This window comes from Bos indicus, chromosome 7 (assembly GCF_029378745.1).
Source record: "Bos indicus isolate NIAB-ARS_2022 breed Sahiwal x Tharparkar chromosome 7, NIAB-ARS_B.indTharparkar_mat_pri_1.0, whole genome shotgun sequence".
Classification (NCBI taxonomy): domain Eukaryota; kingdom Metazoa; phylum Chordata; class Mammalia; order Artiodactyla; family Bovidae; genus Bos; species Bos indicus.
In genome coordinates this window covers 13,360,761-13,379,680 of record NC_091766.1, presented here as the reverse complement: position 1 = coordinate 13,379,680, position 18,920 = coordinate 13,360,761, and the positions used below count along the sequence as shown (strand labels likewise).

At 42.4% G+C, this 18,920-nt stretch overlaps 1 protein-coding gene across 1 annotated transcript; it reads left to right on the top strand.

Annotated features, from left to right (window-relative positions):
- The first annotated feature begins 7,166 nt into the window (after nucleotides 1-7,166).
- Nucleotides 7,167-8,105, top strand: LOC109561558 (olfactory receptor 7D4-like). Its single transcript, XM_019964096.2, has one exon. It carries the CDS (start codon nucleotides 7,167-7,169, stop codon nucleotides 8,103-8,105), a length of 939 nt encoding a protein of 312 aa, XP_019819655.2.
- The last annotated feature ends 10,815 nt before the right edge of the window (nucleotides 8,106-18,920 follow it).

Genomic DNA, 18,920 nt, shown 5'->3' with positions numbered 1-18,920 from the left:
AAGTGCTGCACTCAATATGCCAGCAAATTTGGAAAACTCAGCAGTGGCCACAGGACTGGAAAAGGGCAGTTTTCATTCCAATCCCAAAGAAAGGCAGTGCCAAAGAATGCTCAAACTACTGCACAATTGCACTCATCTCACATGCTAGTAAGGTAATGCTCAAAATTCTCCAAGCCAGGCTTCAGCAATATGTGAACCATGAGCTTCCAGATATTGAAGCTGGATTTAGAAAAGGCAGAGGAACCGGAGATCAAATTGCCAACATCTGCTGGATCATGGAAAAAGCAAGAGAGTTCCAGAAAAGCATCTATTTCTGCTTTATTGACTATGCCAAAGCCTTTGACTGTGTGCATCACAGTAAACTGTGGAAAATTCTGAAAGAGATGGGAATACCAGGCCACCTGACCTGCCTCTTGAGAAACCTATATACAGGTCAGGAAGCAACAGTTAGAAGTGGACATGGAACAACAGACTGGTTCCAAATAGGAAAAGGAGTACATCAAGGCTGTATATTGTCACCCTGCTTATTTAACTTCTATGCAGAGTACATCATGAGAAACGCTGGGCTGGAGGAAGCACAAGCTGGAATCAAGACTGCTGGGATAAACATCAATAACCTCAGATATGCAGATTACACCACCCTTATGGCAGAAACTGAAGAACTAAAAAGCCTCTTGATGAAAGTGAAAGAGGAGAGTGAAAAAGTTGGCTTAAAGCTCAACTTTCAGAAAAGTAAGATCATGGCATCTGGTCCCATCACTTCATGGGAAATAGATGGGGAAACTGTTGAAACAATGTCAGACTTTATTTTTCTGGGCTCCAAAATCACTGCAGATGGTGATTGCAGCAATGAAATTAAAAGACGCTTACTCCTTGGAAGGGAAATTATGACCAACCTAGACAGCATATTAGAAAGCAGAGATGTGACTTTGCCAACAAATGTCTGAAAGGTCTGTGGTTGAATCACGCGAAGACACCGGGATTCTTGGCCCCCAGAGGAGAAGAATTCAATCCGGGGCCAGAGACGAGGCTTGATTGCTCAGAGCTTTTGTGTAATAGAGTTTTATTTAAGTATAAAGGAGATAGAGAAAGCTTCTGACATAGGCATCAGAAGGGGGTAGAAAGAGTACCCGCTTGCTAGTGTTAACAATGAAGTTATATAATCCAAAGAATATCTGGAGGTTGTAAAGACCTCATCAGACCTACTCCCATAATTTACATTTTAAGATAACACTGTCTTCAGGCAAGATACATCCTTGTAAAGACCAGGTCTATTCCCATAATTAACATTTTAAGATAACGGAAGGTTGAATCCAAAGACTGTCCTTAGGCAGGATACATTATTGTTATATAATCCTAAGGAATGTAGAGAAAGAAAAAAAGTTTGTCCTTTCTTCCTCCTTGAGAATTCCAGACCCCTCTCTCCTTGGGGACCCCTAGACTCCCTATCAACCTGCCTAGGAAATGACTCTCTCAGGTCCATCTAGTCAAGGCTATGGTTTTTCCAGTGGTCATGTATGGATGTGAAAGTTGGACTGTGAAGAAAGCTGAGCACTGAAGAATTGATGCTTTTGAACTGTGGTGTTGGAGAAGACTCTTGAGAGTCCCTTGGACTGCAAGGAGATCCAACTAGTCCATTCTAAAGGAGATCAGTCCTGGGTGTTCTTTGGAAGGACTGATGCTAAAGCTGAAACTCCAGTACTTTGGCCACCTCATAGGAAGAGTTATATCATTAGAAAAGACTCTGATGCTGGGAGGGATTGGGGGCAGGAGGAGAAGGGGATGACAGAGGATGAAATGGCTGGATGGCATCACGGACTCAATGGACATGAGTTTGGGTGAACTCCGGGAGTTGGTGATCAACAGGGAAGCCTGGCATGCTGCAATTCATGGGGTCATAAAGAGTAGGACACGACTGAGCGACTGAACTGAAATGAACTGAACTAAATCTTAGTTGCAGCACATGGGATCTTTGATCTTTGTTGAAGCATGAGGAATCTGTAGCTGCAACATGCAAACTCTCAGTTGCAGCTCATGAGATCTTTTAGTTGGTCATGTGAACTCAGTTTGCAGCATGTGGGCTCTAGCTCCCTGACCAGAGATTGAATCCAGGCACCCCGCATTGGGAGCATGGAGTCTTAGCCATTGGACCACCAGGGAAATCCCTCTACTGGTTTCATATCTGTTCCAAAGCGTGGTCCTCAGGTGTCCCCAGGATCTTGAAGAAGACTTCACCCAAGATGTTTCTTAATCTTTAGACTTGTAATTGAACTGGAGGTGGAGTAAGATGCTCCCTAAGGGAAGCTGGGTACCCTAGAGGCCACACCCGAAGAGAAAAACTGCTTCAGGAAGAAAAGGGGCTAATGAGGGCTGAGGTATGGGGTTGTAGGACTTGGGGATGAGGGGATAGCAGACCCCACATGTGGCTCCAGCTCTGCTCCCAGTGGGTGGATGTGGCAGAGCAGGTCACTGCCCGGACCCTCAAGGGAGGAACTATCCAGAAACAGACCACAAAAGCAGCCACTCATGCAGTAGGAAGTGAGGAGATACAGCCCCACGTAATCCTCCTGTACTCTTCTCTTCTGGCTCACCTATCCCACGGCAGGAAGAAACACCCTGTGCCATGCCAGGTATCAGTCTAGCCCTGAGTCCCAGACTCAGCTCTTTGTCTCTGATCTCTGTCCTTGTTTGTCCTCCACTGAGAGAAGCAAAGATCATAGAGCCCAGACCTTTAGACATTGCACTTATGTTGCTCAAAGACAGCTGTGGTAAAGAGGTAAGAAGGAGCCAAATATTTTCCTTGCACATTTTCCTGGCACACAGGTAGGTATGTACGGGGAAGAGGTGTTAGTCGCTCAGCTGTGTCTCTTTGCGACCCCATGGACTGTAGCCCACCAGCCTCATCTGTCTATGCGATTCTCCAGGCAAGAATACTGGAGTGGGTTGCCATTCCCTTCTCCAGGGGATCTTCCCCACCCAGGGATCAAACCCAGGTCTCCTGCATTGCAGGCAGATTTTTTTTTTCCCCCGACTGAGACACCAGGGGAAGAAAAGCCCACCAAAATCAAGGAAAAGTCCCTGGTGCTGGACAGAGCTCTCCAAGCCCCACTACAATCTGTGTTCTCTTACCTCTATTTCTAGGTCAACTCTAAGTGTCCTTCAGTTTTGGCCCACCCCCTCATAACCCACTCTATGTGTGTATGTGTTAGTCCTTTGCTTGTGTTCAACTCTTTTCAACCCCATGAGTCAACCATAGACTGCCAGGCTCCTCTTTCCATGGAATTCCCCAGGCAAGAATACTGGAGTGGGCAGCCATTCCCTTCTCCAGGGGATCTTCCCAAACCAGGATTGTACCCGGGTCTCTTGCACAGCAGGTTGATTCTTTGCCATCTGAACCACCAGGGAAGCCTACTCTGTACCCACCTGAATAATTTTCCACCATTTTTTCCTTCAAAAGGACATTTTTACATCTACAGAGCTTCTTCTCTATGCCTAACACTGAGCTGGGTACTGCACATAAAGAGGTAACTATAATGTGTTGCTCTCCAGGTAGGATGTAAAAACCCAGAAATGAACACATGGATGCAGTGTGATAGCTTGCTTCAGGTGTGGTCCAGTTTCAACAAGGTACAGAGAAGGTCCAAAGAGAGTATGCCCGTTGCTGCCTGGCAATGCCAATGAAGATTTCAGGACAGAGTATGGAAGGGGGGATACGACTTTTCCAGGTGAGAGGGGACTCCCAATGAGAGGGGTAAAGGTCCAAAGCTATGAAATTGTACAGGATGTTCCTAGAATTATAAAATGTTGAGTAATTGAGTATCTAATATCAAAGCATTATTTTCCAATAAATAAAAGTATGACTCTCATATATAGTGTTGCTCATGCTCACTTGCTCAGTCACGTCAAACTCTTTGTGACCCCATGGACTGCAGCCCACCAGGGTCCTCTGTCCCTGGAATTCTGGGGGCAAGAATACTGGAGTTGATAGCCAGGCTCTTCTCCAGAGGATCTTCCAGGTCCAGGGATCGAACCCAGATCTCCTGCATTGGCAGGCAGATTCTTTAATCACTACCAGGGAAGCCCAATATTATCTATATTACAAACTAAATTCTCACGTTGGCTAATAACTGTTTCATGACTGTCTAGTCTGTCCCACTGATATTTCTGTATTCATGTCATCTCACTGTTTTAAAAGTTGCCTGTCCTCATTCATCTTCTTTCACAAACTTTCTTGGATTTCAACTAAGTTCCTTACATTTGACCAGTTAATACTCCTACTAATCACTTTCTTTGCATGGCTGGATCATCAGAGTCTTAATCAGAATAATGACCTCAGAGGAGTCAAGTTCAGTTCAGTCGCTCAGTCGTGTCCGACTCTTTGCGACCCCATGAATCACAGCATGCCAGGCCTCCCTGTCCATCACCAACTCCCGGAGTTCACTCAGACTCACGTCCATCGAGTCAGTGATGCCATCCAGCCATCTCATCCTCTGTCATCCCCTTCTCCTCCTGCCCCCAATCCCTCCCAGCATCAGAGTCTTTTCCAATGAGTCAACTCTTCGCATGAGGTGGCCAAAGTACTGGAGTTTCAGCTTTAGCATCATTCCTTCCAAAGAACACCCAGGGCTGATCTCCTTTAGAATGGACTGGTTGGATCTCCTTGCAGTCCAAGGGACTCTCAAGAGTCTTCTCCAACACCACAGTTCAAAAGCATCAATTCTTCAGTGCTCGGCTTTCTTCACAGTCCAACTCTCGCATCCATACATGACCACTGGAAAAACCATAGCCTTGACTAGACAGACCTTTGTTGGCAAAGTAATGTCTCTGCTTTTCAATATGCTATCTAGGTTGGTCATAACTTTTCTTCCAAGGCAGTAACATTTCCGTAACACTCAATGCTACAGAATAGCAGAGCCCATGTCTCTTACCTTTCATACTTGGCTCTAATCCAGTGCCTGGCATACAGTAGACACTCGAATAACTGAAATCAATGAAAGATGAGGAGACTTAGAGAATCATTTAAATGTCTGCAAACATCTAAAGTTATCATGGCAAAGAGAAATTATTTTCAGAGAGGGGAATTAAAACCATGTAATTTATAAAGACACATTTCAGCTCAAAGGAAGGAAAGTGAAAGTGAAAGTGAATTCACTCAGTCGTGTCCGACTCTTTGCAGCCCGACTCTTTGCAGCCCCGTGGACTGTAGCCTACCAGGCTCCTCCATCCATGGGATTTTCCAGGCAAGAATACTGGAGTGGGGTGCCATTTCCTTCTCCAGGGGATCTTCCCAACCCAGGGATCGAACCCAGGTCTCCCACATTATAAGCAGACGCTTTACCATCTGAGCCACCAGGGAAGTCTCCTTGGTTCAGGAAGGAACGTTTGCTTAAATGCATATAAAATTGAGGACAATTGTTCTCAGTTTAGAAATTCCCTCCTGTGGCAGAGGTGCAACATTCAAAGAGAAACCAAGGCTTTTTTTTTTTTTTTTTAATTTTAAGGAACACAATAAAAGACAGAAGGCTCTCATTCTCTTTATTTTCAATTGAAAAAAGTTCATGATAAATAGTCTCTTTGTTCTTAGTCAAAAGATTTTATGAGAGGGAATTGCCTCTACTCTACCCTGACAATTTCTGTTATGCATTCAACAAATATTTATAGAGCATCTATTATATCCCAGATGGCCCAGTGGGGAAAGAATCCACCTGCAATGCAGGAGACGCAGACAGAGTTTGACCCTTGGGCTGAAAAGATCCCCTGGAGGAGGGCATGGCAATCCACTCCAATATTCTTGCCTGGAGAATCCCATGGAAGAGGAGCCTGGTGGGCTTCAGTCCATAAGGTCGAAAAGAGTCAGACACGACTGAAGCTACTAAGCACACACACACATTATATACCAAGTACTATACTAAGTGCTTAGGTTGTGAAATGGCAATGGAACAGAAAAGGCATAGTCCTCTCAACCTGAAAAAATGTAAAGAACTAGAACACAAACCTGCTGGGAACAATTATGGTGGGGCTCTGATTTTGCCTTTGGAATTAGGGTGCATTATGCTACATTGATCATTATGACAATAATAGAGGGATCAATTGGGATAGTAATAGAGAAGCTACTATATGATAATGGAGGAATTATCTATAAAGCTTTTTCATGGTATCCTTTTCCAAGTCAAACTTGAGACAGAGAATGGTCTGCTTAAAGATCCTGTTTCAAGCAAACGGCATGAGGATAAGAAAATATCATTTAATTTTGTAACTCCCAATGATCTCCTCTCCACCTTTCCCTGGGACTTGAAGAGACCACAACTGCAAGGCAGGAAAGAGATGGTCACGAGGCTGGTACTTTCACAGGAATTAGGGAGCAAAGGAACAGTCATGAGTCAGGGAAGATGAAAGAAAGCCCTGCATGGTGTACAACATTCATGTTTTTAAATATATATTTATTTATTTATTTATTTATTTATTTATTGGCTGTATTTGGTCTTAGTTGTGGCACACTGGATCTTTTGTTGCAACACCTGGGCTCTTGTGGCACATGGGCTCTATAGTCCATGCTCCATGCCATATGGGACCTTAGTTCCCCGACCTGGGATCAAACCTGCATCCCCCATATTGGAAGGCAGACTCTTAACCACTGGACCACCAGTGAATTCATATAACATTCATTTTTTTTAAATTTATTAATTTATTCTTGGCTACACTGGGTCTTTGCTGCCACATGCAGGCTTTCTGTAGTTGCAGCAGGCTGAGGTTCCTCTCTAGTTGCAGTGTGTAGGTTTCTCCTTGCAGTGACTTCTCTTGTTGCAGAGCAGGGGCTCTAGTGTACATGGGCTTCAGTAGTTGTGGCTCAAGGACCTAGTTGCTCCATGGCATGTGGAATCCTCCTGGACCAGGGATCGAACCCATGTCCCCCTGGATTGGCAGGCAGATTCTAAACCACTGGACCCCCAGGGAAGTCCTGGAATGTTCAATTTTTAAAGAGATGTTCCAAGGAGTAGAGGTCAAAAAAAAGGAAGGTATTATTGAGATCTTGGTTAACTAAAGAAAACTCATAGATAAGACATAAGACTTGAATGAATGAGTTTCAAGTATATGCCACATTCCTGTTTTGTCATTGTTTGAACACTATTCTTGCCTCTTTCCATAAGGCAATTTCCGTAACTTATATGGAAACAGAGAATCAGACAGTTATTTCAAAATTCATCCTTCTGGGGCTCTCGGATGATGCGGACCTTCAGCCCCTCCTCATTGGACTGTTCCTGTCCATGTACCTGGTCTGTGTTACAGGGAACCTGCTCATCATCCTGGCCATCATCTCTGAGTCCAACCTCCACACCCCCATGTACTTCTTCCTCTCCAACCTGTCCTTCACTGACATCTGTTTCACCTCCACCATAGTCCCCAAGATGTTAGTAAATATCCAGAAGCAGAACAAAGGCATCACGTATGAAGGATGCCTTACCCAGATGTATTTTTTCATGACCTTTGCTGGGCTAGATAATTTGCTACTGACAGTGATGGCCTATGACCGGTTCGTGGCCATCTGTCACCCGCTGCACTACACAGTCATCATGAACCCTCGCCTTTGTGGTCTCCTGCTTCTGCTTTCTTGGCTGATCTGCCTGACATATTCTTTGTTGCAAAGTTTGATGGTTTTGAGGGTATCTTTCTGCAAAGAGACAGAAATCCCCCACTTCTTCTGTGAACTTGCTCAAATTCTCAAGCTTGCCTGCTCTGACACCCTTGTCAATGACATTGTGCTGTATTTTGTAACTGGCTTGCTGGGTATTATTCCCCTGACTGGGATCCTTTTCTCTTATTCTAGAATTATCTTCTCCATAATGGGCATGTCATCTTCTGGGGGGAAGTATAAAGCCTTTTCCACCTGTGGGTCTCACCTCTCAGTTGTCTCCTTGTTCTATGGCGCAGGCCTTGGGGTCTACCTCACTTCAGGAACAGCCCACCCCTCCAGAAAGGGTTCAGTAGCCTCGGTGATGTACACAATAGTCACCCCCATGCTGAACCCCTTCATCTACAGTCTGAGGAACAGGGACATGAAGGGGGCTCTAAGGAGACTTTTCACTAGAGGAACATACTCTCAGTGAGATAATGGAAGTTAAGGGCAGGCAACGGAGATCCCAAGTGCTGATAACTGGTGTCCATGAAGGTGTAATCTGAAGACATAGAAAATGAACACTACTGATGATATACTAGAAAATATTTCTGAGCCAAAGACAAAGTTGAAGCAGCACACTAAAATGCTCGCCATCTACCAAGGAAAAAGAATGACCAGTCAATAACTAAACTTCTCATGGAAACAAATCATTCCAAGGATTGATTCCTATAAGCATCAAGGGAGGAAAAAGCAAGCCAAGAAATGCAGATGGGGAGAGGACAAGAATGACCACAAAAACTGACACATTGGCTCACCTTTAAACCCTCTCAGTTATGTTCAAACTTCTAGCACTGTGCCTACTGGACTATGCTTTTCCCTAGTCTAGGTCTGAAAACCATTGTTTGGACTGTCTCATACCAACCTCCCTCACCCTGTAAGATTTTACCCTTATTGAGTCATGCTTTGGTGTTGGCCATTGCCCTATACTCGGGACTTTAATGAGAAACTTCTTTAGGAAACTCAGTGCAGTTTCTACTTTCAGAAAAAGGAAACTCTGGTCTCTGTTGACCCATTTGATCTAAAATAAAGGTCCAAAGCATTCTCCTCACTGTCTTCCTTTGCTGGTCCACACTTCCCTGAATTGTCACATGCTAGGCTTCAAATAGAAACTGTCAGCTCTTCAGAGAGCCCAAACCTGACCACCATCCTACTGTTCATTCATTTCCATAGCACTTACAGTATTTTGAGGTGGGGCAGATCACAGAGGTCAAGAGGGCTCTGGATTAATCTCTCTTCATCATTCACTAAGGGCACAATCTCATGCATGTTACTTAACCTCTTTGTGTCTCTGTGCACCATATTTCCTTCAGAGTTCCAATGGAGATTAAACATTATACATAAGATAATTCAGAACAGTGTCTGGCATTAAGTATCAGAAGATCCATGAGGGCCATCTAGGTCCATGCTCACCATGGTGAAGGTACAAAGGGATCCATTATCACCAGACCAGGTGGAAAAGCTGTAGAGGGTTGATCAGGCTATGGGTTTAGAAGAAGCTGAGTGAATTCTCAGAGCTGACTCACAGCACTGAGGACATCATGTAGGAGCAGCAGCCTGTCCAAGGCTCAGTCATGCTGAAGATCAGATGTGCAGAGTCCAGGAGAGAACTTCCCTGGATCTAGAGACTAAGAATTGGACCAGGACTCCCTGCAACAGTTAACTGGGAAGGCAGAGCATCCTTTATACAGTTCAGCCCCAAGGGGAGATTCTCTTGAAATGAGGGTAAAACATTAAAACCTGCCTTGGGTTGACCTGAGGAATGTTGAACCCTCTTGGTGAATACCTGATTTGGATCCTGGCAGACTCCAATGGTTGAATTATAACTTTCTCACTTACTCTTGGACAGAGGAGCCTGGCAGGCTATACGGTCCATTGGGTCACAAAAGTTGGACATAACTAAAGCAATTTAGTACTGTTTATAAGTAGTCTCAGATTCTTCATTGGTATTAAATAATTGCTAGGGTGATTATAGAAAATTAACATCAAATGCACACATTTGCAAAAAGCAGTGGCTACCATATTTATGAACATGTTTATTTATGCCCCCATCTTGTACCAAAAGAGGTACACCTATTGGCAGGATCCTGGACTCCAGAAAGGTCTGCACAGCTGCATTCTTCTCCAGCAGGGGTCTGAGGCTGAGATACAAACTGATTGCTACTGGTGGGAAAAAAAAAAAAAAAAAAATCACTTTATTCAATAGAACGTTTTAGCTTCCAATCATTCTATGGAACCCCTGGCCCTGGTGACCTGGAGAATTAGAATAAGATGAAGCCAAGATAGGACCATCCTAATAAGCCTGAACAGTATGATTGCCCTCCATCTTTCAATTAGTTACAAGTGCAGAGACATTTACTATATCACAGGGATTTTCAACCTGGCTACTGTTAAAATTTGGGGCCAGATAATTCTTGGGACAGAGGGTGAGGGAGGAGCAGAGGCACCGCCCTATACATTGTAGGGTGCTTAGCAGCATTCGTGGCCTTATACACTAGACACCAGTAGCTTCCCCAACTCTCACATCCCATTCAAAAAAGATTTTAAAAAAATTATCTCCAGACATTGCCAAATATCCCTTAAGAACAAAATCACTCCTGAATGAAAATCAGTGATTTACCATGACTCAGACAACTGATGAAAGGAAAATGAAGAGAAAAAAATAAAGTGACCTAAGATATCTAGATGACACCACCCTTATGGCACAAAGTGAAGAGGAACTCAAAAGCCTCTTGATGAAAGTGAGAGTGAAAAAGTTGGCTTAAAGCTCAACATTCAGAAAACTAAGATCATGACATCTGGTCCCATCACTTCATGGGAAATAGATGGGGAAACAGTGGAAACAGTGCCACACTTTATTTTGGGGGGCTCCAAAATCACTACACATGGTGACTGCATCCATGAAATTAAAAGATGCTTACTCCTTGGAAGAAAAGTTATGACCAACCTAGATAGCATATTCAAAAGCAGAGACATTACTTTGCCAACAAAGGTCTGTCTAGTCAAGGCTATGGTTTTTCCAGTGGTCACGTATGGATGTGAGAGTTGGACTGTGAAGAAAGCTGAGCACCGAAGAATCGATGCTTTTGGACTGTGGTGTTGGAAAAGACTCTTGAGAGTCCCTTGGACTGCAAGGAGATCCAAACAGTCCATTCTAAAAGAGATCAGCCCTGGGATTTCTTTGGAAGGAATGATGCTAAAGCTGAAACTCCAGTACTCTGGCCACCTGATGTGAAGAGTTGACTCATTGGAAAAGACTCTGATGCTGGGAGGGACTGGGGGCAGGAGGAGAAGGGGACTCCAGAGGATGAGATGGCTGGATGGCATCACTGACTCGATGGACGTGAGTCTGAGTGAACTCCAGGAGTTGGTGATGGACAGGGAGGCCTGGCATGCTGCGATTCACGGGGTCGCAGAGTCGGACACAACTGAGCAACTGAACTGAACTCAACTGAACTGAGACCCTGGTTTTCCAAAGGCCCCAAGTAGAACGGACCTAAGATACAAGCCTCTTCTTACAGGAAGAATGGGACCTTAGGTCTGGTACAGAAGTATTAATGGACATTTGTTGAACTGATGAACAAATTATAGTTCCAGAGGACATGAACCTTTTCTGTTCATTGGTTGCCTGGGAAATGATGGGGAAGCATTAAAAGGGACATGAGTAAATATTTGGGGGCATCACCATCTTGACTCTGTGATGGTTTCACAAGTGTATATATAGGTCAAAACTTATCTCAATATATATTTTAAGAATGTGCAGCTTTATACATGTCAATTTTTTAAAGACTTATTTTGGGTGCGCTGGGTCTTCATTGCTCCATGAGGGCTTTCTCTAGTTGCGGAAAGCAGGAGCTACTCTTCATTGTGATGCATGGACTTCTCATGCAGTGGCTTCTCTTTTTGCACAGCACAGGCTCCAGAATGCATGCTCAGTAGTTGTGGTGCATGGGCTTAGTTGCCCAGCAGCATGTGGGATCTTCCCAAACCAGGGATCGAACCCATGTCCCCTGCATTGCAAGGTGGATTCTTAGCCACTCAACCACCACCAGGAAAGCCCCTTCCTTATATGTCAATTACATCTATATAAAGTTATCCTCTCTCATTTGAAATCCTTGCACTATAACACTGGGCTTGTGGTGACTGCAAAAAAGGTACCATTTCTTCCCTTTCCTGTACCCACTTTCCTTCTTTGTAGCTCTGAAGATTCTTCCACCCTGGGCTCACCCACGTGACCAACACTGGGCAATGGGGTGCAGGCAAACATGACACATACAGGCACTTGAAAAGCACCTGCACAGTGGAGCTTGTGCTCTTCTAGAACCCTCCAGCATCATATGTACAAAGCCCCACCTCACAAGGGCCATCTAGACTGTTGGAGGATGAGACCAGAATGAGGAGCAAGGAACCCCCAAGCCAAACAAGCAGTCGACTGCAAGCACCTTAGTAAGCCCAGCTAAGCACAGTCCCAACTGTCAACCAACAGACCTGTAAACAAGTGGTGGTTGTTTTACACCACTGTGTTTCAGGTAGTTTATTATGCAGCAACTATGAACAGGCTCCCTTCAATTCCATTCTACCAAAAAGCATGCACAGGCTACTTTTCTAAACTGAATCTCACCAAATGTCAACATATTTCTATCAACCTCAATTAACATTGAAACTGAGATTCATAAAGTCCTGATGTATGTGTGTGTGTGTCATATAATGTCGCATGTTACACCTCTAGTTTTATCTTCTACTTCCAAGACTGTCCTTTTTTACATGTCAGAGAATGTGATGCATGATTTTCTTTGCTTTTGCACTCATGATTGACATGCTTACTCAAATCTGATCCTGAAAACTATAAATAAGCCTTCTAAGCTTAGCTTGTGTCATCTCTTCAATACAGCTCTCTTTGAACTCCAAAAGTTCAACATACCTCCTCGGGTCCTTGTTAATGGATTAACAGGCCATATTAGCCATCTTATTTATTGTTTACACGGTTCCAAATAGGAAAAGGAGTTCGTCAAGGCTGGATATTGTCACCCTGTTTATTTAACTTATATGCAGAGTACATCATGAGAAATGCTGGACTGGAAGAAATACAAGCTGGAATCAAGATTGCCGGGAGAAATATCAATAACCTCAGATATGCAGATGACACCACCCTTATGGCACAAAGTGAAGAGGAACTCAAAAGCCTCTTGATGAAAGTGAAAGTGGAGAGTGAAAAAGTTGGCTTAAAGCTCAACATTCAGAAAACGAAGATCATGGCATCTGGTCCCATCACTTCATGGCAAATAGATGGGGAAACAGTGGAAACAGTGTCAGACTTTATTTTTCTGGGCTCCAAAATCACTACAGATGGTGACTGCAGCCATGAAATTAAAAGACACTTACTCCTTGGAAGGAAAGTTATGATCAACCTAGATAGCATATTCAAAAGCAGAGACATTACTTTGCCAACAAAGGTCTGTCTAGTCAAGGCTATGGTTTTTCCAGTGGTCATGTATGGATGTGAGAGTTGGACTGTGAAGAAGGCTGAGCGCCGAAGAATTGATGCTTTTGAACTGTGGTGTTGGAAAAGACTCTTGAGAGTCCCTTGGACTGCAAGGAGATCCAACCAGTCCATTCTAAAGGAGATCAGCCCTGGGATTTCTTTGGAAGGAATGATGCTAAAGCTGAAACTCCAGTACTTTAGCCACCTCATGCAAAGAGCTGACTCATTGGAAAAGACTCTGATGCTGGGAGGGATTGGGGGCAAGGAGAAGGGGACGACAGAGGATGAGATGGCTGGATGGCATCACTGACTCGATGGACGTGAGTCTGAGTGAACTCTGGGAGTTGGTGATGGACAGGGAGGCCTGGCATGCCACGATTCATGGGGTCGCAAAGAGTCGGACACGACTGAGAGACTGATCTGATCTGATCTCTCCTCTTAGATCTTTACTCCTTTAGGGACAGCATCATGTCTCTCTTCCCAAAGCCTAATCCAGTATAAGGCCCTTAATCGATATTCACTGGTTCTTTAGAGAGGAAAAAATTCAGAGTGGGTTGGAGTTACCCAGACATCACACAAGATAGAGCTGGTTTTTGTAGGAGAAGTCCCAAGAACTCAGGCCATAATGAGACATGAAGACTGAGTAAGAATATAATTAGAAGTCCCCTCCAGAGAGACTGTGTAAGGTAGCAGGTCTGTCCCAAGAACTGGCAGAAAAGTGCAATGAGATGCAAGAGCTCTGGGGCACTTAGTTGCAGGTGGGAATTCAGTTTCCTTCTGTCCTGTTAACTGACATGATGTTGGAACTGGGCTGATGGAGTAGCTGTGTTGGATTCCCAGGGCTCCTAATTAAAGAAACAGTCTTACATTAGTCAATGCTGAGAAAAAGTACTCTTCTCCCCTTGGGCCTGGCCTCTAGGGTACATTTATTTTTTCCTCCAAATCTAGGCAAGAGCTTGTCAGTAATTGCTATTCCTTCACTAGTGAGCTGAGGAAAACTTTTGATCTGCAAAACACTCAGCACCTTCACTCACCGATGCACAATTACTGACACCAAGCACCCAAAGACCTGCATGGAGCACTGCAAGTAGAAAGGATGCAGGAAAGGAGAAATGACCATCGAATGTGATGGTCATTCGTGATGACCATTGAATCAAAAAATATTTTTAAATCATACGACCACTTACTGACCTCTATGCTAGATGAAATGAGCTATTCCCCAAAAATACAGATTACCAATGCTGACTCCATTCAGGTTAGAAAATTTAACACAGACTAACTTCCATAAAAGAAATAAACTTCCTAAGAAAATATACCACTAAAAAACAATTCACTCAGATGGTTCATAGGGAATTCTACCAAATTTTCCAAAAACCACATAGTCCTAATGCTGTACAAACTATTCCAGAGTACTGAAAAAGAGGAAAAAATTTCTAAGTCCTCTCATGAAGCAGCCATAATACTAAAACCCAAACCAGAAAGACAGTTCTAAGAAACCATGTATCAATTACTCATGAATACCAATGCAAAATTCTCAACAAAATACTAGCAAACAATCCAACAACACATTAAGAAAATAATATACCATGGCCAATGAAATTCATTCTCGGGACACAAAATTTATTGAGTGTTGAAAATTTATTAATATATTAATAAATCAGAGGAAGAGAATCACAATCCTCCTCACAGATGTTCAGAAAAGCTGACAAAATACAGTACACATCTATGATAAAATATTTAAGAACACAGAATACCTTCTCAATATAACAAAATATTGATCCTTGAAAAACATGAGTTTGAATTGCAGGAGTCCACTTACATATGGATTTTTTTTTTTTCAAAAAAATACGTATTACAGTACCACACAATCTGCAACTGAATCCTTGGATGTGGAATCTTGGATATGGAGGACCAAAAAAGTTATACACGGATTTTTTACTATGTGGAGTGTCAGTGTTCCTAACCCCCATGTTGTTCAAGGGTCAATTGTATACTTCATTCTAAAAGACATTTATCTTAATCAATGGAAAAACAGGGTATTACCCCTAGAACAATACAAAAATGCCCTCTATTATCATACTAGAGGTATTAGCCAATGCAACCACACAGGCAAAAAAAAATGAGAGGCTTAAGAACTGACAAACAGGGACTTCCCTGATGGTCCAGTGGGCAAGCCTCCATGTTTCCAATGCAGAGGGCCTGGGTTTGATCCTTGGCTGGGGAACTAGATCTCATATGCATGCTATAACCAAGAGTCTGCATGCTGAAACTAAGAGTTCAAAACCACAACTAAGAGCGCACAGCAAAAATAAATAAGTATTTTTTAAAAGACTGATAAACAAGCAAAGCTCACTCAATCTGTAGATGATACAGTAGTATGCCTGGAATATCCCAGAAAATAAATAATAAAATGAACTCAAAAAAATGAAAGAATTCAGTGAAGCAGCAAATTATAAAATCAAGATACAGTATTAGTAGCTCTCACATACAAAAGCTGTGAAGACATAATGGTTGAGAAATTTTAATTAACAATCTAAGATTAAATACTTAAGGAAAACCTAATGAGACTAGAATACTTGTAAAAGAAAATTTTTAAACGTTCCTGAAAAACACTAGACTTGAACAAATGGGAAAACATCCCTTGTTCTTGGATAAGACAACTTAACATTATAGAGATATTAATTCCCGACCAAGTTAACTTAAAAATTCAAGGCAATGCCAATAAAAATACCAACAAGCTAGTATTATGGAGATGGACAAGTTAACAGATAAGTACACATAACCTCCCCCAAACACACACACACAATACCTAGGAAGAGACTGAAAAAGACAAACCATGAGGAGAAACTAGTCCATCCAGATACCAAGACTCATTATAAAGCTTCTTTTTTATAATTTAAACACTGTGGCATGGTGTGTGAACAAACAGAACAGTAGAATAGAATTAAGCCTAAATTTAGACCCAGCGCCTATGGAATTCAGTATACGACAAAGGTGGAAAATTCCTGGGGTGAAGATATACTTTTAAAATCAATGATGTTGGGTTAATAAGGAAAAAATAAAACAATCCTACTTTATACTCTAACACAAAAAATCAGTTCCAAGATACAGATCTAAATGTATACACAAAAACAATAAAACTTACAGAAAAAAATGTGGAATATCTTCTTGCCCTCAGGGTAGGTAAACGTTTCTTACACAAGAGGAGGATGCCATAAAGATTAGATGACATTAAAATTAAGAACTTCTTTCATCAAAAGATAACAATTAAAACACTGAAGAGACAAGTCAGAATGGGGAAAATTACTTGCAAAACATCCAGCCATAAGGCCCACATCTGGAATATATAAATCAGTACCAAAAAGGCAGGCAAATTTGGTATCATCTGATCCAATTCCATAAAAGAGCCTGTTGAAAAATGTCTACAAACACTTTGGAAAACTGGCATCATTTGTGAAATATGCATCGCATATGACCCAGTGATATTAGTCCAGGATATAAACCCAACAGAAACTCACGCATTTATGCATTATCAGAAATATTAAAATATGCTCATAGCAGCATTATTTACAACAGCCTCAAACTGAGAAGTCAAATGTCCACCAACACAAACTGCTTAAATAAACTGGAATATTCAAACAATGGAACACAATAAAATGTACTACTATCTAGAGGAACTCAAAACAATATGGATCAGTTTCACAAAAATTTTGAGTAAATTAAGATAGATACTAAAGAACGTATACTGTTTGGCTCCATTTGTATAGGGTCCAAAAATAAAAATCCAAGCCATGTTGTCAGAGCCAGAATACCGGTCACTCGTGGGGAGTTAGGCAAGGTTTGTTATTTGGAGAGAAGGAGTTATCAGGAATGCTAAAACATGTAAAACATTTTTCTTGCCTGCTTACACGGATGAGTTCATGTGACAATTTATGGTACATGAGTTAAGGCTTCCCTGGTGGCTCAATGGCAAAAAAGCCTGTCTACCAATGTAGGAAACATGGGCTTGATCACTGGTTTAGAAAGATGCCCCGGAGAAAAAATGGCAACCCACTCCAGTATTCTTGCCTGGGAAATTGAAATCCCATGGGCAGAAGAGCCAGGCGGTTTACAGTCCCTTGGGGTGCAAAGAAGTCGGATATGACTTAGCAAGTAAACAACAAAGTACGAGTTAAACACTTTTCTGAAGTTCACCAATGCCTGTTTTAAATGATACCACACACAAAGCATTACACAGACACTTAGAAACACCTTTGGCATTAAGATAAACTGAACATGCACAGACCTTCAACCTAACAACTTCATACTCCTGGAATAACTCACCAACACTCCAGAAAGCGTGTTATACATTTTCTTAGAACAGCATTGTTCATAATCAGGGAAAGTGGAAACAGTCCAGGAACTGTACATCAGCTGTTGTGAAACAAATTGTGGGATGATAAGGAACCACTTATCCGAAGTGAAAATGAAACTACAGCCATATGCAATGTGACTCTCAAAATACCCTTGCTAGTTAGCCAAAAAGTTCATTTGGCTTTTTCCTGAGATCTTACAGAAAGACCCAAGTGAACTTTTCGGCCAACCCAATACTAATACTGTAATTTTATTTTCAAACTCTATAAACTTTTTATTTTGTATTGGGCTATAGGTGATTAACAACGTTGTGATAATTTCACATAAACAGTGAAGGGATTCAGCCATACATATACATGGATGCATTCTCCCCTGAACTCTCCTCCCATCCAAGCTGCCACATAACATTGAGCAGAGTTCCATGTGCTATACAGTAAGCCCTTGTTAGTTATCCATTTTAAATACAGCAACTGGACATCATTATACTTAACTTGAACTCAGCAATGAACTTCTAACAGATTTCTGTTTTTGTATCCTATCCCTCTACTCAGCCAACCAACCCAGAAGCCAATATGATTCTTTAAAACAGAGATGGAATAGTTGTTACCTCTCTATACAGAACCCTCCACTGACCTTCTACAGAGAATAAAAGGCAAAGTCTTTCCAGTCGACCTACAAGATGCCTCCGTGAAAAGGATCCCAATCCAGCTCTGACCTTACCACCTTCTGTGACTCCTAAGCTTGCCAGATTTCAGCCACACTGGCCCTAGCAAGCAAAATTCTTTTTTCATGACCTCTGAACTGCCTCGGGTGCTCTTGCGCACATTAGAACGTGGCACACACTTGCAGGGAATTTACATCTCTGCTCTATAATGTCCCCTTAAGCAACAGGTTTCCCTATCCATAAAATAGATTTAATGAACCCCCACATCCCTGTCATCATCACCGTGCTTAAATTTGGGGGCACTGAACTGACTGCCGATATACCACATATTTATTCATTTGTTTATCACGTGCCTTCATCCCATGTAGAATGTGATCACCATAAAGGCAAAAATCCTGATTCATCGCTACAGACTCAGGGCACAGAACAGGGCCTGACATAAGAATGAACTTGAAACACGGGCACAGGGACCTCCCTGGTGGTCCAGTGGGTAAGACTTGTGTTCCCAAAGCAGGGGGCCCAGGTTCCATCCCTGGAACTAGAGTCCACATGATGCAACTAAAGATCCTGTATGCCCAACTAAGACCTGGCACAGCCAGATAAATAAATATTTAAAACAAATAAACAACAAAAAAGGCATTACAACTTGTTAATGAGCTGACTTAAAACAAGCAACATTAAACTTCCTTGCCTCAGATTGCCCATATGCAAAAGGGTGTTATTGGCAGTAGCTATTTCTCAGGGCTTTT

Excerpts from the sequence above, each read along its gene's own strand:
- LOC109561558 (XM_019964096.2), top strand. The coding sequence starts at position 7,167 with ATGGAAACAGAGAATCAGACAGTTATTTCAAAATTCATCCTTCTGGGG.